Source organism: Conger conger, chromosome 5 (genome assembly GCF_963514075.1).
Source record: "Conger conger chromosome 5, fConCon1.1, whole genome shotgun sequence".
Classification (NCBI taxonomy): Eukaryota; Metazoa; Chordata; class Actinopteri; order Anguilliformes; family Congridae; genus Conger; species Conger conger.
In genome coordinates this window covers 48,536,435-48,561,426 of record NC_083764.1, presented here as the reverse complement: position 1 = coordinate 48,561,426, position 24,992 = coordinate 48,536,435, and the positions used below count along the sequence as shown (strand labels likewise).

At 38.8% G+C, this 24,992-nt stretch overlaps 2 protein-coding genes across 2 annotated transcripts; both read right to left on the bottom strand.

The window, feature by feature from the left end:
- Positions 1-4,065: 4,065 nt before the first annotated feature.
- LOC133128696 (regulator of G-protein signaling 2-like) lies at positions 4,066-7,181 on the bottom strand. Its single transcript, XM_061242413.1, has 5 exons — positions 7,046-7,181; positions 6,836-6,922; positions 6,654-6,715; positions 6,135-6,301; positions 4,066-5,232 (listed from the first exon to the last, which is right to left on the bottom strand). Exons 1-5 carry the CDS (start codon positions 7,105-7,107, stop codon positions 5,050-5,052), a joined length of 561 nt encoding a protein of 186 aa, XP_061098397.1. The 5' UTR covers positions 7,108-7,181; the 3' UTR covers positions 4,066-5,049.
- Positions 7,182-19,026: 11,845 nt separating this feature from the next.
- Positions 19,027-21,328, bottom strand: LOC133128518 (regulator of G-protein signaling 13-like). Its single transcript, XM_061242112.1, has 5 exons — positions 21,156-21,328; positions 20,921-20,980; positions 20,755-20,816; positions 20,410-20,576; positions 19,027-20,210 (listed from the first exon to the last, which is right to left on the bottom strand). The coding sequence occupies exons 1-5, from the start codon at positions 21,236-21,238 to the stop codon at positions 20,019-20,021; spliced, it is 564 nt and encodes a 187-aa protein (XP_061098096.1). The 5' UTR covers positions 21,239-21,328; the 3' UTR covers positions 19,027-20,018.
- Between the last annotated feature and the right edge of the window lie 3,664 nt (positions 21,329-24,992).

Sequence of the window (24,992 nt, the reverse complement as noted above, 5' to 3'; positions counted from 1 at the left end):
TGAAACCAGCCCGTCTGGCACCAACAATCATGCCACGGTCGAAATCACTGAGGTCACATTTCTTCCTCATTCTGTTGTTGATGTGAACATTAACTGAAGCTCTTGACCCGTATCTGCATGATTTTATGCATTGTACTGCTCCCACATGATTGGCTGATTAGGTAATCGCATGAATAAGTTGGTGTACACAGGTTCCTAATAAAGTGCTAAGAGTGTATGTTTTACTAAATTAAAGACATAGAAAGGTGATCTGTGTAGGAATTCCATCCCTTCTAATGCAATACATAGTCCCCCATTTTAGGGGACCAAAAAGGCTTCTCAGCTGTTTCTGATTAGTCAGGTGTATTCAATTGCTTCCTTAGTGCAGGTATAAGAAAGTCTTGATTCTAGGCATTTGATTGCCTTTGGAGTCAGTGATTGGCTTTGGTCAACATAAGGGCCAGAGTCATGCTTGCACATGTTTTATTTGACTTTTTCCGTCTGTGTTTGACGTTATGGGTAATGTGTATTTGAGATACTATATCTTTGTCTGCTGATTTTTTCTGTTTTTGTTGTAACAGGTCTCTTTTTAAAGAGAGATCTTGATCTCAATGAGACCACCTGCTTAGATATAGGAATAATAATAATAATAATAATAATAATAATAATAATAATAATAATTATAAAACTAAAGAACAGAAATCGCACCACTGTCTAAATACTTATGGACTGTTCAGTCAAAGGTGCCATAATCACAAAAATAAATATATATTTTTAAATCTAGTTTTCTCTGTGTGTAATTTAGTAAAACATACTAATCAACGTGGTTTTTTTACAAACCTTTGAATATGGGAACCCTTCATAGATTAACTTATCCCAAATTCAAAGCTGCATATCAAAACCAATCTCACGCTCATGGGCTTCCCACAAGTGCCTGTACTTTTACCGTGCCTCTTTTACATTTTCATTCAATTTTTTTGAGTCTGTCATCCCTTCACATGGTTTCGCATACGCGAACATGATTTAATGCAATGTAATGTGAGGCAGCAGCATGTGCCTATTTGAAATGCATTGTCTATTTGAAATGCCTAGTCATCATATCTTTTGCATCAAGAACATTCAAGTGCATTGGGTCATGTTGGCCCTTGAAGGCAATAGTAAAGACAAAAACAGATTGAAATCTTGTACTGTTACACTTCCTTCCTACAGTCCCCTAGGTACTATAGGACGAGACAAATATGTGATAAGAATAGCACATAATTGCAGAAGTACCACGACTAAATAAATTGGTAAGTACTAAGGAATTCAAACCTTGTAAATTACCTTTCAATGGAAAAAACTGTCTTTTAGTCATCAAAGGTTTGTTGTAGTTTTGCTATACTGTAGCTCCAGTGTAATGGTGTATATTTAAAAGATTAACTTTCTAATAGAGTCAATGGAAGTACTAAACTGAATTGATAGTTATTAGAGGAGGTGTTTTAATAATTTCAGTTTTAGTTTCTCATTATATACCTACATTTAATCAGTGGTGAAAAAATAATAATTTTGCAACTAAGTTGCAACTAAGAGGAGATTTATCTCATACCAGCAACAACAGCAATGAATAGAGTGCCTAATAGTGCAATGCACGGTGTTAGTTTTACATTCGCAATCTTAAAAGGATAAAGCAAGAATGTCCATTTATTGTTGGAATATTTGCATTCATTCTATAACTGCGCAAATACCAATTGTCTCAGTATCTACTGTATGCAAAATAACAAATGCACATTTTGGGATAATTAGCCACAGAGAAAGTAATTACAAGCAATTGTTCTGCAAACGAGTTTGGGCACACCTGTACGAAGGTGAAATGGAGTTAGGATTGTAATCTATCAATGTTTGACCGTTTTGTAAATCTGTAAAAGTATATTTCTCTCTCATTGTGAAAAGCTTGTACAAACCCATCTGTAACTAAACACATGCCCTTTGAATTCTTTCTTTTGCCACTTTTCGGGAAAAAAAAGCAGGAAATTCCTACGGTCAGCATACTACTGATACCTTACAAAATAGCTTACATTTTCATATTCTTCTATTCACACAACTGAGACAATACCGAGATAATTCAGGTTATGTATATTGTACTAGATATCATTGCACTGCCCAAGTGGACAACTGACCCTGCAACCTTTGCCAGTCCTTTTGCTGCAACCTAACATGATCTCATCAGTGAAAAAGTTGTGTTAGGGAAAATACCAATCATCCTTCAATACACCTTTCTCAAGAAGCACAAATAAAATCATAAGTCACTGGTCTACCCTGGTGGTTTAATTCAAACGTTGTGGGTTTGGTTCTAGCTTCAGTCTGTTATGCAGGGTTCCCAGTAGGGCTGTTACTTTTCTGTGTGATAATCATACCTGTTTGAATCTCAGGAAAATACAAAAATGTTATCTGTAATTATGGGTTGAAGGTGTAATCTTGTTGCCTAGATGAAATAAGGAGCCCAGTTGCACTAGTGCTAAAGACAGCCAGCGATCAATATCAAAGAGACTAATAAACAACAATACATGTTTGGAGGCTATGCCGTAACAAAATAAGTTCATGTGTGGGCCATCCTATCTGCATAACCTGTAGTCTATCCATTCAAACTGGAGTGCGCAATTATGCCATGGTTTGGATAAGTACTCAATTCTGATTGGTTGACAGCCATCATTTTTTAATTTTATTTAGTTTTATTTTATTTTAGCCATAGCCATGGTATGACATATAAACCACTCCTTGTCTGTGCATATACAAGAATGTATGACGCATTTTTTCACACAGCGAGTGGTCATAGGAATAGCTTGCCAGTGCATGTAGTGGAGGAAGAAACACTGGGGGTTTTCAAGACCAGGCTTGATATGGTCTTAGATTTTATTTAGCTTTTAGGCAATTTAAGCAGTAGGTACAATTAGGGGTTGGAAAAGGCGAGCATTGCTGGGCTGAATGGCCTGTTCTCGCCTTTATGTTATGTTATGTTATGTTATGTTATGTTATGTTATGTTATGTTATGTTATGTTACAGGGTGGTTAATGGCCCGAGGCTGAACACTACTACATTACATTACATTATTGGCATTTGGCAGACGCTCTTATCCAGAGCAACGTACAACAAAGTGCATACCCATAACCAGGGATAAGTTCACTGAAAGACCCTAGAGGGAAGTACAATTTCAACTGCTACCTGTACAACAAAGATAAGGACGAGGGCCAATTATTATTATTATTTTTTTTATTTTTTTGAACAAAGAAACAAACAAACAGAGTGACCAAAGTGACCAAAGTTAATTATCCAAACACTGCTTACCTAGCCAACTAAAAATACCGATACACAAAGCAAGTCACAGAGACAACAATTAAGGTTCACAGGGAGGTAGGGAGGGATGGGGAGAGGTGCTGCTTGAAGAGGTGTGTCTTCAGCTTGCCCTTGAAGGTGGGGAGAGATTCTACAGTTCTGACCTCAACGGGGAGTTTGTTCCACCACCGTGGAGCCAGAACAGACAGTAGTCGTGAGCGTGAGGTGGAGGTTCGGAGAGGGGGAGGTGCCAAGCGGCCTGTGGAGGCTGAACGAAGAGGTCTGGCAGGGGTGTAGGGTCTGATGATTTTTTGTAGATAAGCTGAGGAAGACCCTTTAACTGCTTGGAAGGCTAGCACCAATGTTTTGAATTTGATGCGAGCCATGACAGGCAGCCAGTGGAGGGAAGTAAGCAGGAGGGTGACGTGGAGTGATAAGGAGTGGATGGAGTGATACTACATTCTTGTATATTATGTGTGGCATGTTGTGATTTATATCAACATTTAAGTTGGCTATATTTCTTTGGTGATTATTATGATACATTAAAAATAATCGTGAAATGCAATCTTTAATGCAATAGAAACATATAACATATTAAGTATACTGAAAGCCAAGTGTCTGCATATTGTACGATTAACCTATTTTCATATTTGATTTTACATGTCCTTAAAATGTATTGAGACTGTATTTAGCATGTTGAGAACACTGTTTAGGTAGGAGTTGAGGATATTTTTGGTGTAGTACAGTACACAGTTTGAAGTGTATAAAAACATAAGGTATTTTCTAAAACCTTTTATGTAAAAACTTAAAAAACATAAAATATATACACATACATATATACATGAACTTAAAAAATTAATATATTAAACTACACTTGATTATTACAGACAAAATAACAATACAATTATTGACACAAAAAGAACAATATAATTAGATATGGCAACAGGGCTCTACAGCGGATAGCCTTTAGCTTGAATCAGTGTTAGAAAAGTAATCATTGTACACTTTCCAGGGATGGATACAAAGAGCTAATATAGTAGTATACTACTGAAAGTATACTTTAATTTCATCAATTGTAACTGTACTTTGGTAGCCTTTTTTGAAAGTCTACTTTAAATACATTCAAATAAAAACGTATTTAAAGTATACTTTCAAAAAGGATGCTAAAGTACAGTACGCCAACAATTAATGGAATTAAAGTATATGTAAATTAATATACAAATAGTGTAATTTACCACGATTAAAATAAATTGCACATTGTCAAATGTTTGGCATTCATATAGCACTGTACAATTGATGCTTCTCATTCACCCATTCACGCACACACCAACCCAACGGTGATTGGCTGCCATGCAAGGCACCAACCAGCTCATCAGAAGCATTTGGGGGTTAGGTGTCTTGCTCAGGGACGCTTCGACACACCCAGGGTGGAACCTACAACCCTCCTACTGCCAGATGACTGCTCTTACCTCCTGAGCCAATGCTGCTCCTGTTTTTATTGCAGTTTTATTATCTTATAAATAGGAACACAACACTAATTTGGAACTTAGATTTCTCAACACCGTAGATGGAGTTAAGTACAAAAGTACACCTGTAACACATTCTGCATACTGAAATTATATTTTTCATACACACAAGAACACTTGGGCAACTATTATGAGTGAAATTATTCTGGTCCAGCGTATTCAGTTTCAGAGCGTGGGTGAAATAAAATGCGGAAGCTTTTCCGATGATCTTCCAAAAGCAGATTCAAGCCTTCGGTCATGTCTCTTTTCCGGCTGCCAGTTCGCAGAAGTCCTTGTAGAGCTGTGATTGAAAGAATCGAGGGTAGGAACAGTTCTCCATAAGGCTGTATATCTTTGTTTGCGCTCCAGCAAAGCAGGAGTGAGTTGGCTGTTTGAGATTCTGTGCAATACAGTCTTTCGTGTGGCAGTCCAGGTTGATCTGTAGCATTATAAGCACGGAGAAAAAAATGGAATTAGGAAATGTGTCCTCTGCTGCAAATGCAGCACATAACATGTATCATGCAATATCAATATGTACTCTTTCTTTTGTCCTATTGAATTGAAGAATAGTTCTGCCAATGGTTTTGAAGCATGACTCTCTCCATAATGATGTCAAAACAAGGAGTGCAATGAGTTCACTGAGCAAAATACTTATATTCCCTGCCAGTTAAACTGTGAGGTGACATTACTTTTCACAACATCATTTAGATGCTTGCTCAAGTATCTATTCTCCACAACATGGGACAATTCTGCATTATTATAGAAATACGGCCAAACGTTTATACCACCTCATCCCACTACCTGATATACCTAGCACACAACCTAGAGGAGTATTGTGTTTCACATTTGCAACTGAATTGACAATAACCAGTTTGGAACATCTTTCGCCTTGTATCAGTTAAAATGTGTCCTGAACCTTGATTGGTAGTTTGGAGTTGTTGTTTCCACCCTCACCTTTAACCCCTCACCCCCACTCCCATGACCCACAGATCAATGTTGAGTTCATTGAACGTTCATTTTGGTGATTGCTAAAATTGCCAAACTAGTGTTTGTGAAGAAGAAAACACAATTATCTCTGGGCCAAAGATAAGAAAAAAAGGTTGACTAAATCCTAGATGACTCCCTGTTGCTTCCGATTTAATGATTGTATTGAAAAAAAGTTTCATTTCAAAAGAATTGCAGTATTTCTTTTATTATTGATTTTTATTTTTTATTTAACCTTTATTAAACCAGGGAAGTTACTGTGACTTTTTTTTATATTGCAGCTTTCTCATTTTCATCACCGATAGCCCAATAATTCAGATGGCAACAATTTAAAGTTCTTCTCAAATGTAATCTTACCTCCTTGGGGGACTCGCTCTTGATGAACTCCTCATAAATCCTGTTGGCTGTGGAAGTGAGCTTTGCCGAAGATCGGATTTTTCTGAACTCCTCACAGGCCAGCCAAAACTCCATATTCTCCTCACTGAACTCTGACTTCAGGAAGACTTTGAATGCTGCCTTCCCATCTACATATAACACAAATGGACAACAAAATATATGACACAGTCTGGAATTATTATTATTTCGCGTTTATTTGCATCGTAGGCAGCCTTACTGAAGCTAATTACAGAGCATATTACATACAATCCATCATTACAGTTGTCACAGTTGTTCGTATTTTACAATGTATATTTTATACTGTTACAATTCAGTGGAATTATCCATCACAATGGCACAATGGCACAACTGTTAGAGTTTGGATCTGCATCTGTTGAGTTACAAGGCCCAGTGCCTTAATCTTATAAAAGAGGCCTCATTTTAAACATGGGAGATTAATTAAATGCAAATGCCTTGAAAATAGAACTAACCCATACTTACAGGGGTTGGACAGCAGTCTTTCAAGAGAGAGCTCCCATTGCTTTAGTTCTTCAAGAGTCAACCTACCGAGAAAGAGAAAATACATACTGAAGCACACAGCTACTATGAGAGTAAGTAAGCAGAAACGAGCCTGGCTCATGGAGATTAACAAGTTTCTGAAAGACCTCACGAAAAATGTGTACCTGCAAAATCTTCTCTTTGAGGCCGATTCCTGTGTCAAGGAGGATCTTTTCAAAAGGTACCGTAATGTGGCCCTCCAGGTTTTATGTCTGGATGTGCAAGATGGCCACTGGTTAGTACATGCAGAGATTCTTATTTTTACGGCCAGTAAATACATGCACTGTAACAACTTGGGGCCCAATACACCACCAATATTAACATCACAGACTTACTTGATCCTCTTTTTCTCGTGAAGCGTAGATGTGTCCTCGCAATTTACACATGCTATGTCCATTTTTGTTGATTTTCATTGGCGATTGAATGCAAAAGCTCCATGCAAATGTGTTGCCAGCGCTTGTTCCAAGTCACACTTGACTCTGGCCCAGGATAAACTGTGCTCTTTTTGTTCAAGACAAGGTCTGGGGAGGAGCCGACCTGCAGCGTCTCAACCTGATCCTTGATCCGATTGGTTGGCGGCATTTGATTACATAGAGGGAAGGGTGGCATTTCTGTACCCTGGGTATGACGTGACAAGGCGTGGAGAAACATCTGAGGCAAGGTGAGGTATGAGCAGGTATTGCTCAATAGTCCCAGATGAGAGGAGAGACAAAGCACAAGCAGCTAAAAATAGATGCGATTGCTTGTGTTGCCTGACCCGCTATTGCTATTTGCTATGACAGCATTTCCGTGGCCCTCTTCTGTGCGTCAGCACTTGTCATCCAGCCCCAGCAAATTGCTCATATATTCAGGGAGGAAAGGTGTTTTTCAAAGTAAATTCTTTGAGGCTTATGGCTGCATTTCCATGTTAGCATAACATGTTAGCTTAGCATAAATACTTGAAGCCTATAGGAGTCAGTAGCCTACCTCCTTCAAAGTGAAGAAATACACCTTACAGCAACTCCGAAGCTGTCTTATTTAAGGTATCACATGTATTTGAAATAGTAAAAACGAGAGACGTTGTTTTCAGAGAGGTTAGACGGTTGGAACTATAACCATTGAACACAAATGTATCCTTCGGTCTTCCGCTGGTTGAGAGCAGTGATCCATGCAATTTTACATTTACATTTACATTTTAGTCATTTAGCAGATGCTTTTAATCCAAAGCGACTTACAAGTGCATAGGTTCTTCCACAAGTTAAAGCAATACATCCATAACTAGGAAAATACACATGAAGTGCTGTTCTAAACATACAGTCATCATAAGTGCAATTCAATATTTTAATTATTGTTATTATTTTAAAAAAAATTTGGGGGGGGGGGGGGGGTTAGACAAGAGGGATAGGGATATCGGAAAGGGGGGCGGGGGGGGGGGGGGGGGGGAAGGGATCAGGAGGTAGGACTAAGGTACAGTTTGAAATAGGGATTCTGCTGTCCTGACAGTGGTAGGCAAGTCATTGCACCACTGAGGAACCAGAACGGAAAACAGGCAATATGCCATAGACTGTGCTGCGACTTGCACCTTAGACCCGGGTTTAGCCAGCGGGTGAAACACAGACCTGTCTGACCAGAAAATTGCAATAAGCTACACCAAAATGGTAAGGAGCTGCTCGCTCTTGACTGACACACCCAGAGCAGCGGCCCTCCACCCACTTCAGTGGGCAGCGAGTCCCAAAATTAGCAGAGGCATCTGGATTGTCTGGAATATACTAAATTGTTGGCACGCCAGCTTGCAACACGCCAGGCCCTTAGTAAACAGAAAATAGGGCCCTAAGTATTGTTATCGTTGTAAATTTCAATGATGTAGATGCCAATAATTTTGACACATTCAATTTTTTCCAGGAAAAAAAAATTGATTTGAAAGCAATAATGAAGTACTCATTTAATTACTTATCTACCCCAGAACTGAATTTGTTCTTTTCATGTTTTAAACGTCAACATTATGCAAAAAAAGTAGGTCAATTAACTTTCGTCTTTGATTCCATTCATAGCTCTTGAACATTTCAGCCCTAAACAAACTTAACGTCACGGCTGCTATTTATAACAGCATACCGATAAGATTAAATATAAAGCAATAGTTCTGGCTTACAGGAATGTAGGCACACACCTATGTAAGCATGTCTCCAGTGAGGCCTGAGGCTATAAGGAAATGAAGTGATACATGTCATTATATTCTCAATGCTGGCAGACGTCCAAGTTGGCTTAGACATGTGGCCTTGTCTTTAGCTTACAAAGACATGCAAGTAACTTGGATTGCAATTTGAAATACTAATGAAAATACTGATCAATCTTATCAAACTACTATCATTGCTGATGTTACGTATTGTCATTACTGAGTTCAAATTATGTTATCATGTTCCGTACCAGATCAAAATGTAAAAAATATATTGGAATGGTATACATTGTTTTGGTTCTTTATGAGTAACATAAAGACATATTTTCTGAACCATTCTGAACACAAGAGTCAACCGTGCATTATATAATGCATGTGCCCCATGTCATTTGTCAGCCTCACTGCAAAAGAAGAGCATTGAAAGGTGTTCACGTATTACAATCAGCAAAAACCTAGAAATGAGGGTTAGGTAAACACGGTCTCACCACAAGCAGTATGCACACATGAAAAATGCTATTGGGTGGAATGAATGAAAGCAGTTGTTCTGTGCAATACAATTCATAACGTTCAATGTTTTTCCTTTGCGAAATTGGTGTTATTTGTGCAGGTCTCACCAATGATAATTTCCATTTTATGTGACTAAAAGATGTGCTGCAGTTTATCTGGATCCAAAGAAATTTCCAACTGCAAAATTGCTGAATTTATTCTGAAAACACAATTACGATGAACATATTGTAAACTCAGATATTTCATCTGCTTGTATGGGCCTATTTTTCACAACCCAATATCACACTTATGGGGAATCTACAAAAGGTTTGCAATGATTTTACCAGTTAGTACTAAAACAAAATTACAAATGATTCACATAGCATCCCCAGGGGGTGGCTGTGAGTTGTATGCATACATTTCAGCAGCAAAATGACATTTTTATGCAAATGAAACTTAATACATGTCCCATTCAAAAATTTGATCACTAATTACCACTAAACATTGATTTATTTTAAGATGATCTGAAACCTGACATAATTTAAAACAATTTCACAACAACCATGGTAGCTGCTCAGGTGTGCAATACTAGAATTAATTGATGACTAAAATGACACTAGACCTGCTATTTCTTTGAAAGGAGCCAAAAAGCCATGTTACTTTCATGAAATGAATTCTGGTCGTTCAACTGATCACATTTGGGGAATAATGGTTTATTTTTTTAGTCATTATTGGTTCTGCACCATTGTGTGACAAAGCAAAATTAATGACCTGTAAAATGACAGGCAAGTTTCCAATTAATGTTACTGAGTCAGCGCTTGCTCAACTTCCAGAACAGGAGTGAGCAAAACCAGCCTTTTAATTTATTTGTACATTGGGATATAGCTTGACATCAAGAGTTTTTGAGTAAAAAATAATAATAATTGTGCTCAGACAACTAAGATAATGCACAGCCTGAAATATATGCTAATGCAGCAGAAACTTGGTGTAGCCCTTCTTAAAAAAAGTTCCCAAGCTGATGGCAAAAAACATCATGTTTCACAGCTGAAATGCATTTTGAACTTGTGAACTGTACTAATAACTTTGGGTGTGGTTGTGTAGATGCCTTACAGAGTTACTGTAAGCCTTTTTACCTACCATACATTGACATGATACAGTACCTTGTCTGAGGGAAAGACCTAAACATCCCAAAAGCTTAGGAGCATGCGATTCCTCATCCGAATAAATTAATTTATGCAAATGTGTACCTTTTTTCCATTCCTTCGCATGCAGAACTGCCTGAACTTTGAATATTACGTGCGGTAAATAGCCTATATTCAAAATCGAGGCGCTCTGCATTGTGGCCGAAATTTGCATGTGTGCAAGGCACATGTAAAGATGTATATTTTTATCATAAGTTTCCACCCGCTGATTAAGCACAGACTCTGTATTGTCCATAGGCCTCAGGGAGATTAATGTGGTCTAGGCCTTAGATTCAAATTCAGGGTGCAGTCATGAAATATTATTAAAATATTATTTTTGTTTTTAAAGTATGGTACCATTTTCCCATTTTGAAGTAAGGAATTATTTTCTTCTGAATCTTGTCTAAGGTAATGTACACATGGACAAATATTTAGTTGTATGTAGCCATTAAGGCAGGAGAACAGAATCTGCTTATTACCTAGATGGATCTGCTTAGACCATGAAAGCCGTTAGCTGTACCTTTGACACAGCAATGATAAAGTCAGAACAAGTTGCATCTGTGGGTCACATCCTTGGTGTCTCACAGTTAGAATAGCTAATTGAGACAGTGGTTCTGAAATACATCCAACCTGAGAGGATGTGTGGTCAAAGTTGTGATGCAGTGACAGCAGTGCATCACCCACACGGGTGCAGAAAATGGTGGTGGTTAAGGTGAGCTTCCCTGTCTTTACTACGAAAGCTTTGTGATCATGAAAATCAGCACATGTATGCAAATAACTTCACAGAGATTGTCTGTGCAAAATTATTTTAAAAAAGCATAACAATGAATATATATGAAACTCAGATTTCATGGATTGATGTCCAATATACCTGTATTTAGCGGCCACTAGTTTCCTGCAATATCTCATGTCCCTGTGGGCACTCTGTACCTATTCTCTATGTTGCTCCCTCACTTATGGACCACCACGACCACCACAGTCCTGCACTGCCTATCTACTGTCACCTTCTAAGGCAGGGGTCCTCAATCTTACCCAGATGCTGGTGCTGGTGTGGATGCAGGCTTTTGGTTCAACCAAGTAGTAATACTTTGTGATTATTTTTATTTTATTTTATATATATCATTTTATTTTCCCTTTTTTTCCCAATTTGGTAGCCAATGGTACCCTATTGAATCCAATTAGTGTTAGCTGGGTATACACCATTATTTTTGAGGCTGGCCCCTGGTCTATCAGTGCAAGGCCTGATAGGCTGAGGTAACCTACTGCAAATCTCAGAATTAAAAGTGAGTGAAGTCTTCCCCTGTGAATCCCTAAATGTAAACAGATTTGATGCATCAGAAAGTGTGTGCAAGGCCTATTAGCTCAATCCAGTTTCAATAGTTCCAGAGAAGTTTTCCACATTTTTGGACAGGTTCGGCTGAGTCTTTGTGTGGGCGGATATTGTGACACACTGTACAGGATGCACAGCAGACTGCTGTCTTGATGAATTTGGAGAACTTCCTCTGACGCTTTATTGTGATGTCTCAAGTGTCTGTGTGTGTGTGTGTGTGTGTGTGTGCATCAGAAGAAAGTTCTTAAAACTTTGCCAAAAATATTGTTAAATGAGATTCTAAATTCTACAAACAAACATGACAAATGATCTCAAGAGTGAAACTGGCTTCTAGGCCTATCCATGCATATGTCAGAACAAATCCACTGGTTTCCATGTGGTAGTGTGCTAACTTGAAGCTCTGAAATAATGTATATAACATAATAGAATGAACACAGCATGGTCCATAAATATTTGGACAGTGACACAGTTTTGGCTCTGCACTCCAGCACATTGGATTAGAAATGAAACAATATGAGGGGTTAAAGTGCTGTCACCTTTAATTGGAGGGTATTTACATCCATATTGTGTAATCTGTGTAGGAATTACATCCATTTTTCTAAAGCGTCCCCCATTTCAGGGGACCAAAATAATTGGACAGTTTTATTCTCAGCTGTTTCTGATCAGGGTGGCACAGATGGTGCAGTGGGTAGCACTGCCGCCTCACAGCAAGGAGGTCCTGGGTTCGAATCCCCGTCGGCCGGGGCCTCTCTGTGTGGAGTTTGCATGTTCTCCCCGTGTTCGCGTGGGTTTCCTCCAGGTACTCCGGTTTCCTCCCACAGTCGAAAGACATGCAGGTTAGGCTGATTGGAGAGTCTAAATTGCCCGTGGGTATGAGTGTATGAGTGAATGGTGTGAATGGTGTGTGTGCCCTGCGATGGGCTGGCGACCTGTCCAGGGTGTATTCCTGCCTTTCGCCCAATGCATGCTGGGATAGACTCCAGCCCCCCTGCGACCCTGTTCAGGATAAGCGGGTTAAGATAATGGATGGATGGATGTTTCTGATCAGTCAAATGTATCACTTTGTGCAGGTATAAGACATATTTCAGTATCTTTATTCTCATATGTCATCTTGAGGACCAGAGTTGTGCCAATAAAAGTCAAGGATTCCATTAGGAGGCTGAGAAATAATAATACATAAATAAAAACAGAGACACAAAAGGCTTACAAAAAAATAAAAACAGTTTGGAACATCATTAAGAAGAAAGAGAGCATTGCATCAGAACATTTATTACAGCAGTTCTAATAATGTATTATCTCTGTTAGTATTATCTCTACTGGCCAAAATGCTAACTCAAGCACAAACCTTTAATCATATCATGACTGTGATTCTGGTGGATAAGGTTCTGATGTGTAATGTACTGCAAGGTTTGTTTTGGCAGCTTTTTTTTGTTTGTTTCACATAAATGTTAGCTTTATGTGAAACTGAAACTTCCTGTTTCTTAGCTGAGCTTCATACAGGAAATCCCCCAGTCATATTCAACAGGACAACATATCTCAGCTCTTGGTAAAAAAGAAAAACCCCACATTTACCATTAATAAGCCATTTCAATGAAAAACCACTCATTTCTGGAGTTCATTTTTGGTGCACGGCTCTACACTTACCGTATTGGCAACAGAAATCTCCTCATAAAAGTTTGCTGTAAAGGGAAAGTCAGACTTTTGGAGAAAATGCTTGTTTTGGTGACACAAATATAATTTCAAGAGGTTCATGTATCAGCATAGTAACAGCAGCATAATATTTACAGTAACAGTAAATGGCAGATCAAACATCAAAAGAAAATATGAACACATCCAATATTATTCATAGTACAGAGCAAAACTAAAGGGTGAATAAAATGTTTCAAGACTGCAAATGTTTAAAGACGGCACAGTCTTCATTGGGTTCTAGATCAAGTCTCAAGAAACTTGCCCTGACAGTAGAATGCCACTTCTCTCCACAGAACTTGAAGTGAATAGATACTTGATAGAGAGTCAGTATTTTCCTACTTTCTCAACATATTCTCGGTCTGCTACAATACTAGGCTTCTCCTGCTGCTGGTTTGTTTACAGCAGAACAAAAAACGGCTTACCAATAATATTTGCTTACCTATCATAGTATAGATATGATGTATTAAATTATAAATAAGAGCATTATAATCCTGTTTATGAAAAGCTGGTTCCTCCTACTTTAATCAAGGCGTGAGAGAACAATTTTTAAATAAAACATTCAGTTGAATGATACTGTCTGATTTATACTGCAGAAAAGTTGTGTGGATTAAGCAGAGAAGTAAATAGAGTTATCAATTTTCCATCCTGCCAAGGAATGATTTAATTAATCAGTGTAGGTTTTCAAATTAGCCTTCCTCTTGAGTTCTATCCCTTGAGAAATCCCGCTGGAATCTGGACTGTTAGGGGTTTCCATGAACTCCAAATGGCTTATGGTGGTAATTAGAACTGGAGACCGCGAGGAACTGGAGACCAGGGACCAGATCGATGACGTTAATGCCACGTTACCTGGAGTCTGAATTTAGGTCACCTACTGATCTAAACACAACAGACTATTTGCCGGAAATGACCCATTCCCACAATGCTCAATCTCAGTCAAACATGATAATAATGATAGTCTCTAAGAATCTTTCTAATTAGGTCATCGCTACAGTAAGTTACATTACACAGAGGGACCATAAATTAACCCTATGCTTCTCAGATTCCAGACAGATAAAATGTTACGTACAGTGGCTTCAGAAAGTATTCGGACCCCTTCACTCTTTGCACACATATTGTGTTATAGATTTCATTTTAAATAGATTAAATAGCTATTTTTGCCGCGGATCTACACTCAATAACGCATAATGACAAAGTGAAAACATGTTTTTTAGTCATTTTGGTAAATTTATAAAAAAATCTAAAACTAAAATCTCTCATTTCAAGTATTCAGATCCTTGATGCTGCCGCCACCATGCATCACCATAGGGATGGTGTTAGCCAGGTCATGAGCAGTAGTGCTTGGGGTTTAAAATAATCTTTTTTGTCTTGTTCTCCGAGTCTTTAAATACCATAAAGGCTTGATTGATGGAGTGCTGCTGAGATGGTCATCCTTCCAGCAGATTTTCCCATGTCTGTAGAGAGAGAGTGACTGTTGGGTTCTTGTTCACCTCCCTGACAAAAGCCCTTCTGGCCCGGTTACTCATTTTGGCGTGGTAGTTCCAAATATTCACAATTATTGAGGCCACTGTGATCCTGGGAATGCTCAAAGCATTAGAAATGGTTTCATACCCTTGCCCTGATCTATGCCTCACCACAATTTTATCTCTACAGAGAGTTCTTTAGACTTCAAGGCTTGTTTTTGTCCTGACATGCAGTGAGAGTTGTGGGAATGTACAGTGGTGTGAAAAAGTGTTTGCCCCCTTCCTGATTTCTTATTTTTTTGCATGTTTTCACACTTAAATGTTTCAGATCAAACAAATTTTAATATTAGTCAAAGACAACACAAGTAAACACAAAATGCAGTTTTTAAATGAAGGTTTTTATTATTAAGGGAGAAAAAAAATCTACATGGCCCTGTGTGAAAAAGTGATTGCCCCCTAAACCTAATAACTGGTTGGGCCACCCTTAGCAGCAACAACTGCAATCAAGCGTTTGCGATAACTTGCAATGAGTCTCTTACAGCGCTGTGGAGGAATTTTGGCCCACTCATCTTTGCAGAATTGTTGTAATTCAGCCACATTTGAGGGTTTTCGAACATGAACTGCCTTTTTAAGGTCATGCCACAGCATCTCAATAGGATTCAGGTCAGGACTTTGACTAGGCCACACCAAAGTCTTCATTTTGTTTTTCTTCAGCCATTCAGAGGTGAACTTGCTGGTGTGTTTTGGATCATTGTCCTGCTGCAGAACCCAAGTTCGTTTCAGCTTGAGGTCACGAACAGATGGACATTCTCCTTCAGGATTTTTTGGTAGACAGCAGAATTCACGGTTCCATTTATCACAGCAAGTCTTCCAGGTCCTGAAGCAGCAAAACAGCCCCAGACCACCACACTACCACCACCATATTTTACTGTTGGTATGATGTTCTTTTTCTGAAATGCGGTGTTACTTTTACGCCAGATGTAATGGGACACACACCTTCCAAAAAGTTCAACTTTTGTCTCGTCAGACCACAGAGTATTTTCCCAAAAGTCTTGGGGATCATCAAGATGTTTTCTAGCAAAATTGAGACAAGCCTTAATGTTCATTTTGCTCAGCAGTGGTTTTCGTCTTGGAACTCTGCCATGCAGGCCATTTTTGCCCAGTCTCTTTCTTATGGTGGAGTCATGAACACTGACCTTAACTGAGGCAAGTGAGGCCTGCAGTTCTTTGGATGTTGTTGTGGGGTCTTTTGTGACCTCTTGGATGAGTCGTCCCTGCGCTCTTGGGGTAATTTTGGTCGTCCGGCCACTCCTGGGAAGGTTCCATGTTTTCGCCATTTGTGGATAATGGCTGTCACTGTGGTTCGCTGGAGTCCCAAAGCTTTAGAAATGGCTTTATAACCTTTTCCAGACTGATAGATCTCAATTACTTTCTTTCTCATTTGTTCCTGAATTTCTTTAGATCTCGGCATGATGTCTAGCTTTTGAGGATCATTTGGTCTACTTCACTTTGTCAGGCAGGTCCTATTTAAGTGATTTCTTGATTGAGAACAGGTGTGGCAGTAATCAGGCCTGGGTGTGGCTAGAGAAATTGATGGAACTTTAACAGGGGGGGCAATCACTTTTTCACACAGGGCCATGTAGATTTTTTTTCTCCCTTAATAATAAAAACCTTCATTTAAAAACTGCATTTTGTGTTTACTTGTGTTGTCTTTGACTAATATTTAAATTTGTTTGATGATCTGAAACATTTAAGTGTGACAAACATGCAAGAAAATAAGAAATCAGGAAGGGGGCAAACACTTTTTCACACCACTGTATATACTACACAGGTGTGTGCGTTTCTAAGCCATGTGCAATCAATTCAGTTTGCCACAGGTGGACTCCAATCAAGTTCTAGACAAATCTCAAGGATAACTAAAGGAAAGAGGAAGCACCTGACTATAATTTGGAGTGTCACAGTAAAGGGTCTGAATACATATTTAATTAATAAATAATGTCTAAAAACATGTTTTCACTTTGTCATGATGAATCTACAACACATTAAAGTGTACAGGGGTCTGAAAACTTTCTTAAGTCGCTGTATGTTCTCACACGGTACATTTTTACATAGGCAATTTCTTGCAATACAGGTATAATATAATAAATGATACATTTCTTGTAACTTAACTGTTATACAGTACATCCTGTTATCTTGGTGAGATTGATCTCAATGTAGTCCTCTGTTTTTGTGGTCATGTGACACAGTTGGCTGATTTGAATCTAGCAGTGAACGTTGGTCCGGATGCAGAAAGGGAAGTGCTGACTGAAACTTGATCTTTGATCACCACACTATAGTTTCACTGGTTCAGTCACAAGGACATGAGCCTCAATGTGACGTTCGACCAACAAAAAAAATGAAAACTGGTCACACTGGTATTAGCCTGTTCTTGTTACATCAAAAGCCATAGCTTTTAAATATTCCTGCGTGATTTCTATTTTGTACCTGCAATGATTATTCTCTCAAGCTGGTTTCCATTATGTATGTTTTTCCTTGTGTGATGCAAAAACGCAGGTGTACTCAATTCATCTGAAAAATATGAGCCTGCTTTTAATATATGCACAGTGTACTGAAATGGGACTTTCTCTCTTCCTCTTGAGATTAGGTGAAATCATAATAGTCAGCACATAGGATGTGTGAACAGATCAGACCCTGGGAAAGTGTTTGGCTGGATATACCAGTAATTGTTTTAAAAAGTCCCAATCATTGCGATACATGTGTTTTCCTTGAATGGGCTGACAATCACCACCTGACAGCTATTTAGTAAAATCACTATGAATAAATCAAATTTCAATAAACATTTGTCATGCGTTTATCTGCCAATAAAGGCAAAAAAAAAAAAGAAGTATTATCAGGTTTATTATTTAAGGGCTTGCATTTACCAAGTTTTAATTGACCTTTCACCTCATGTCACTCTCAGCTGATATAGCATCAGCGAGTTGTGCTCCATTACTTTCTGCCCTTGTCCTCTCAATGAACTCCTCATCCTTATATTCAAGTTGAAATGTGTAACCCTCAGCATCATTTGAAAAATCAGATGCATTGAAATACCAGTTATCTTGAAACATTGTTCACAAAAAATGGCATCACATTCTAGCTAGTCTGTGTGAAGTGTCGCCTTTGTTCACAAAAATATCATATGGGCTGCTGCTAAGCAACTGCATGATCTGCTAGCTATTGTGCAAACAGAAGTAGCAAGGGTCATGAAATACAATTGCATTGATAAGGCAAATGGTCCAAAACCAGGTTTTATAATAATACTTTTGGCTATATTGGCAAATTTGATTATAGGATCTGTATTTAAGCAAACATTTCACAGTGTTTATTTGCGGCTGAAGTTAACAGTACGTTCTAATTCCACAACCAAAACTGAGACACTCCAACATGTGCGTACAAAATGTTTTTGTGTTTCTATGCTCAATTTATATTGTTAATGTTATATCGTAACCCTAACCTCTGTTACTACAATTTGCATATCTGTTCATATTTTATATCTATTACATTTATCCTTGCAATTGTAGAATGGCATTGTGGGGTGGAACTTATCCAGGATTCAGTATACATCAGAGTTGCACAACAAGGGTCCAATCCATTTCAGGATGTTGTGCCAACCTCTGTTCCTAAATTCTTAACTAGCTCAATCATATCTTGATCTGACATTTGTAAAAGCACCAGCCACAGCCACAGACTGCACATGCATCCTAAAGATTCAGTTACAGGAATGTACCAGTGTAGTTTATGGGTATAGAGCTGTCAGAAAACTGAGATAACTGGCTGGAACGAATACCCGCACACAGACCGGCCCTGCAGGACCGGAGTTGTGCACCCCTGGTTTTTGTGAATCGATTTTCAGGGCATGAAAAATCGGTGTGAGATCATGTTGATATGTGGGAGAAGGAGTAAGAAAGAGAGATAATGGGGTACATGTGTCAGTGAGTACCGCATTATATATTTGTGAAATAATCAAGCAGTCTTAGAATATTGAAAATAAATTAATTTATTTTTATTACAGCATCACATTTATAAAGACATTTAAAAATTTACAGTATCAATTAATGCATTATTATGAAAAAGATTTTTCTGCATTTTTAGCGTCTACGCATGCTCTGCAGTCTAGTATTTTTTGCGAAATAATGCAAAAATATGGCCAATGAGTTTCAAGACTTCCAATGGGTTTAGAAAACTTCAAATGTCAAGCAAACAGTGACTCAAAACACATTAATATTTTCTACTTGAGAGAAAAATATACGATTTTAAGTCTTTATACATGACTAAATCACTAAAGTTAAGACAGCAGGTTTTTGCAGTGCATTTGATAGGACATTTTGTTTGGCAAACAAGTACATGCAAACTCAATCTCTTCCTGACAGATTATATTTGTTCTGACACCATGCAATTGATCCCCTGTTCTCTTAACTCTCAACTCATGTAGATGCCATCAATGTAGCCGCGCAAACATCAGCTGTCAACAGCAAAAGCTTATTCAGGCAGAAGACCCAAAAACCCAGCTGGCCTCTAAGCAATGGGTATACAGCTACCCTGGAAGCTCATAGTCCCACAGGTCATCCAGCTCAGTTCTTTGTGTGCGTTCACTCAAGACCCTCGGTCCAATTGACTGGAACTATGGGTGGTAAGCAAAATGGCTGCCAACCAGTGTCTTTCACTGTCCATAGCAGTGTAATTAATTTCCACAGTCAGGAAAGTAGTTTGGATTGCTTGTCTGTTTGGCCCATCTGGCAGCTGTTTAAGTACTTCTACCTTCATACCAAGGAAGATCCAAAGCCTTTATCCAAGATTTTTCACATAACTGTCTGGTCCCATGGAAAAACTCTCCTCCTCCGCATCTCCTTTGGATTGCATTCCACAGACTTAAATAAAATATACATTTGTTTAGCGTGCCTTGCAATCCATGAGGTGCGGGGTCAGGAGCAAAGCTCTTTCAGCGAACGGTGTTTGGGGAGTGCTTCCTTGTCAGCCCCTTGGGTTGCAGTCTGCTGCAGTTGAGTCTAAAATATTCCTGTACATGTCAGACCTGAGGAACCTGGGGTATGAATCCCGCTCCATCAGTTTGTATACAATCTTCTGGGCCTCATCGAAGCAGAAGATGGTGGGTGCCGTTACGTTCATTTTGATCATCTCCCTTGTGTGGTGGTCAATGTTAATCTGGAAAAGACAAAGTTAATTAAAGTTAATTTTGAACTAATGCTGCATTAACAATGTGGACCACACTATGCCCTAAAGTTTGAGAACTTTTTTGAAATACAAAATTTTAAGTTTCAAACATTTCTAAAGCAGCAGTACTTGCTTGAATTTGTAACTGGAATTTAGTAGCAAAAGTTATACAGTATATGCGCAAAAATACCTCTCTCGGTGCCTTGGACTGAATGTACTGTTCATATATCTTCTTTGCCTTGGAGTTCATCCTGTATGATGATCGGATTTTCTTGTAATCCTCACATCTCAGCCAGAATTCAATGTTCTCATCACTGTATTCTGTCTTCAGAAAGGTGTGAAATGTAGCCATGCCATCTGAAGAGATAAAAAAGACAATAATCACTATGCTATTTTGTGCCTGAAGGGACGACTTTGAGAATGCACAGCCAGAACATTACACCAATGTTACCTTAATAATGTTACCTTAATAATAGATTTCATGCAAGCACACAATCAAGAGTTGAAGCAGGTATATTATGAAGAAAAGTCTTACATTTGGACTGAAGGAGTTTCTCCAGTGATTGAGACCACAGCAACATTTCCTCTGCAGTGAGTCTGTTGTAAATAAAATGATTCATCCTTTAGTTAAAGACATTCAGGGAAAATAATACTGCAATTGTGTAGAATTCTAGGATCTCATGAAACTGTATGACACTTACCTATCAATGCTTGATGTGTGCAAAAACATGCACTGCATACGACACATGAAGTCTTTTCCTCTGTGGGCACAAATATGAAATTAATAAGCTTTGAAATTCCCGTTTAGGAGGTTAATAAATACAAAAATGTAAATCTTTAAAAATCAGTATAAACCATGTCATACTGTAGTTGTAGTTCCTAAAATTGGACATACAAGGTTTTTTTAAAAATGTAGATACAGTTATATAAACTTACAGACTCCTGCTTCTTTTCTTATCCTCTCTCTCCATGTTGAGTTCCTGAGACTCTGTCAGTGGTGCGGCGATTAAGCTGGGCATATTAAGGAGAGGCACTGCTGTATTAGTCCATATATTCCATTCATGTGACTTGCTAATGAGCGTGTGTCTGTCTCTGGGCTTCGCTCACACCTTTTAAACTGCCATAGCCTGCCTGCAACATCACACGCTCACGCACTCAGCAAAACCACAGAGAAAGAGGAAGCTTCTTTTTTTTTTTTGCCCGCGCAATGACGACAGCTCATCATCATGTTGTGTGTAATGAAACAACGCTAGCAGCGTAGACACTCAAAAACCTGTTCCACCCCTCAATGGGGGTTCATTTTATGATTAGGGTAAGCAGACGCAAATGTACGCAGGCCAGGATATCAAACAAGAGATAAGCAAATGCTGGCCTTTACTGTCACTGCTTTCCTGTGGCAGGACAACTACACTTTGTTCAAAATGGCCACTTTCTGATGCTGTATTTCTTTTTCATGTTTCATTTTTTATGTTCCTCATCTGGCAGCCTGAACAATAATGGAAAGATTATTTTATACAAGAAAGTTGACTCCCGTTTCTGTCTTTGTTTGTAAAAAAAATTGTCTTTCCCATACTTATCGAAGAAAAATTTAGAAAGTTTTGAGATCATGTATTATTATCTCGTTTGAGGGCCTTTAATAAGCAGCTGTATCTTATGATAAGGTGTTACCCACTATTAACGGTATAGAAGGCGGTTTCCAACAACGAGTCTGTAAATCACAGGTGTGCTTTCATTAGGTCTGTCTGTCTGTCTGTCTGTCGATCCTACATAAGGCTGTCCCAAAATAACACTTGCAGTCTGACCATACATTAAAGGAGGTTCAAAACTTAGTTTAACAATATATGGAAAGACCAACACCCCCCCACGCACGTACACAGTCACTCGCACACTCAGACAGCCACACACACCCCACTCTCTTTCCAGTTTCTGGGTCCACCCCACTGGCTGCCCTCACTCTCCTTTCTGTGCCAGCGGGCGGTGGCAGCTGTGGCTGAGGGGAAGAACTGAGATCACCATCTCAGGAAGTTTAGTCAACCACAGTAACTGTCATGAAGCCTTTTCATGACTCTGGAGGTTGTAAAATAGGGAAGGCTTCCCACTTAAAACACAGCTTTTTCTCGAGCATACTGATCGACTGTTATTCTGTAATCCAATTACATAGTTTACAGTGATGAAACTGTCATTTCTCTGTTCGTATATGGAATTGTCTGTACAGTACTTCTATTTTTGTCTGTCACTGTCGTGGTATGTCTGGTTTGCTGTCTGTCTGTCTGATCCGCCTTTGTGTCTGTCCAGACTGGAAACACATTTTCGGGGTGGGTGGGTTGGTGGGTGGATGGGTAAGAACGCCTGATGAAGTTGAGTAGAATAACTGTAGAATAACTATGACATTCTCAGCATGTATCTTCGTGAATGTTTTTACTTTTAATTAGCTTTTTATTATTTGCATGTCTTTGGGAGTTGGTTGGGGTTTTGAGTGGCCTCATTTGCATGCTGTACAGTCAGAAATATCAACAAAAAAGAAAGAAAACTTTTGTTCTCTCTCAAAAAAGAGACTACAACCAGTACCCCGATATGAATCATTTAACTTTGAAGCCCAGAGAAAACTTTCCTACTTCACAACATGCAGAATAGAGCATCCTAAGTTGGCAAGCATTGTGACACTTCATGGGCCACTGTACTTTTGATAAACATGCCTTTAGAAAATGTATTTTCACATATGGCAATTGGACAGAAAAGTGTTAGAGCTTTAATTCCGTATGCTGATTGTGGCCCAGCAATAATTGTGTTCAATTTTGTTCCTTTATTAATATGGTGCGGAGGCTGGCATGGCCCCAGGTTTCAGGTCTATATCTCATCATTGTCCATTTTGAATATGACGCCATCACACCACATGTTTTTGAACTGGCAAAGCTGCAGTAAAAAGTGTGAAATAATAAAATAATCACAATAGAACTATATAAAATGTCAAATAAACATGGATACAATATTTCAAAGTTTTGTGTTCAGTTGATCTTTTGTTGTATAACTATCAAAGCAGATTTAACTCTAAGACCTTTGCTATGTGGGTTCCAAGGATTTGTAAAAGATCAAAAAACGGTGTAGAGAAGCGTGCTCTGAGTCTGAATTACTGTGCACTGTTGTCTTTCTCATCTGCTCCTTGCACAACTGTTTTCCGTTTCACATCCTTCTTTCTGAATTGGAAGAATACTCTTGTCTTTACCTCACAGTAATTTATAGATGAAGAGAGCAAGAGACAGAGTGAGATATAAGACAGTATTAACCCTCTTATTATGTTGAGAGTTTACGGTCAGACTGACCCCAAACATAATAGGAGGGTTAAAAAACAATAACATCAAAAGCCATGAAATGCCAACAATGTATAACGAGCGTGACAGCTATCTGAAATCTCTAAAATATACACTGTGAGGGTTCTAAAAATGATTTTTATATGAGAACACCTTAGTTCTAGCAGGTAGGGTTGTGATTTGTGAGCTATGCGGTATTCTGCCATTGCTCTTCTGCCTGTGAGAAGGGCTCAAGTAGAGGCCATGTAAAGGATTAAGAGAGAAAGATCAAACAGCATGCAAACAGTGAGCTGTCCACCTCTTCACTCCTTGAGAGTTTGTAGAGCTTGGTCTGAACTTGATCCTTGCCTTAAAATAAAAAAACTTTTCTCGCTCTTTGTGCAGAAGGATGTGATGCAAAAAGAGTTGTCTGTATGACGAGGTTGTCAACAGTCCTGCTCGTTTGAGAGTGTTCAGTTGAGCAGAAACAGATGGTTTGATGCCTATTTCCCATACTTTTGAGCAGTGTGAGAGCATGGAGTCCAGGAGTCATCAATCATACCTGGCATTTGGGACAACTGACAGGGGCGGCCTGTAGCGTAGTGGTTAAGGTAAATGACTGGGACATGCAAGGTCAGTGGTTCTAATCCCGGAGTAGCCACAATATGATCCACACAGCCCCTGAGCAAGGCCCTTAACCCTGCATTGCTCCAGGGGAGGATTGTCTCCTGCTTAGTCTAATCAACTGTACGTTGCTCTGGATAAGAGCGTCTGCCAAATGCCAATAATGTAATGTAATGTAACTGACAACAGGCACTGGGTTTTATTTGCTGTGCTTTAACCCTTGTGTAGTCTTAACATTGTGTATACTACCCTTATCCTCAGACCTGCCTTCACTAACCCCCTAAAATAAAGCAGCTTGATTGAATTTGAAATCCCAAATCTATTTTGCATGAAGACACAACCTGTCACTCATCACAAATTTTGTCATCAAATTCCAAGTAGAAAAAAACATTATTTAGGGGGTTTTCTCTGCTGTTAAACATAGTGGCGGGTCATTTTTGACCCTTAAGACAACATAAGGGTTAATAGAGAAATAAGAGAGGTTGTAAATTTCAATCTTCAGATGCCATGTAGAAGACTGCCCTATCAGAAACCTGTATATATAGGAAACACAAATGCTATTGTTTAGCAAGATGTAAAAGTGCATACATAATACTGTAAGATCATACTGTTCAGTAAGTGTACTATGTTAGGTTTTTCAGTCTTGTTTCCAATGGGCATTACAGTGATCCCAGAAAGGATGTTGCTACAGTGTGGATGTAGAAATATCTATGGACATATCTATACTCAAGCAGGTGAAGAATGTAGCAATGTGAGAGAACTGTTGATTACCTGCTGGAAGGGTGTGATACTTAATAATTGGTCAGTTAAAGTGACACTAAGAATGGGAATATTGGTGCCATATAGCTGGTCTTTTTTCATA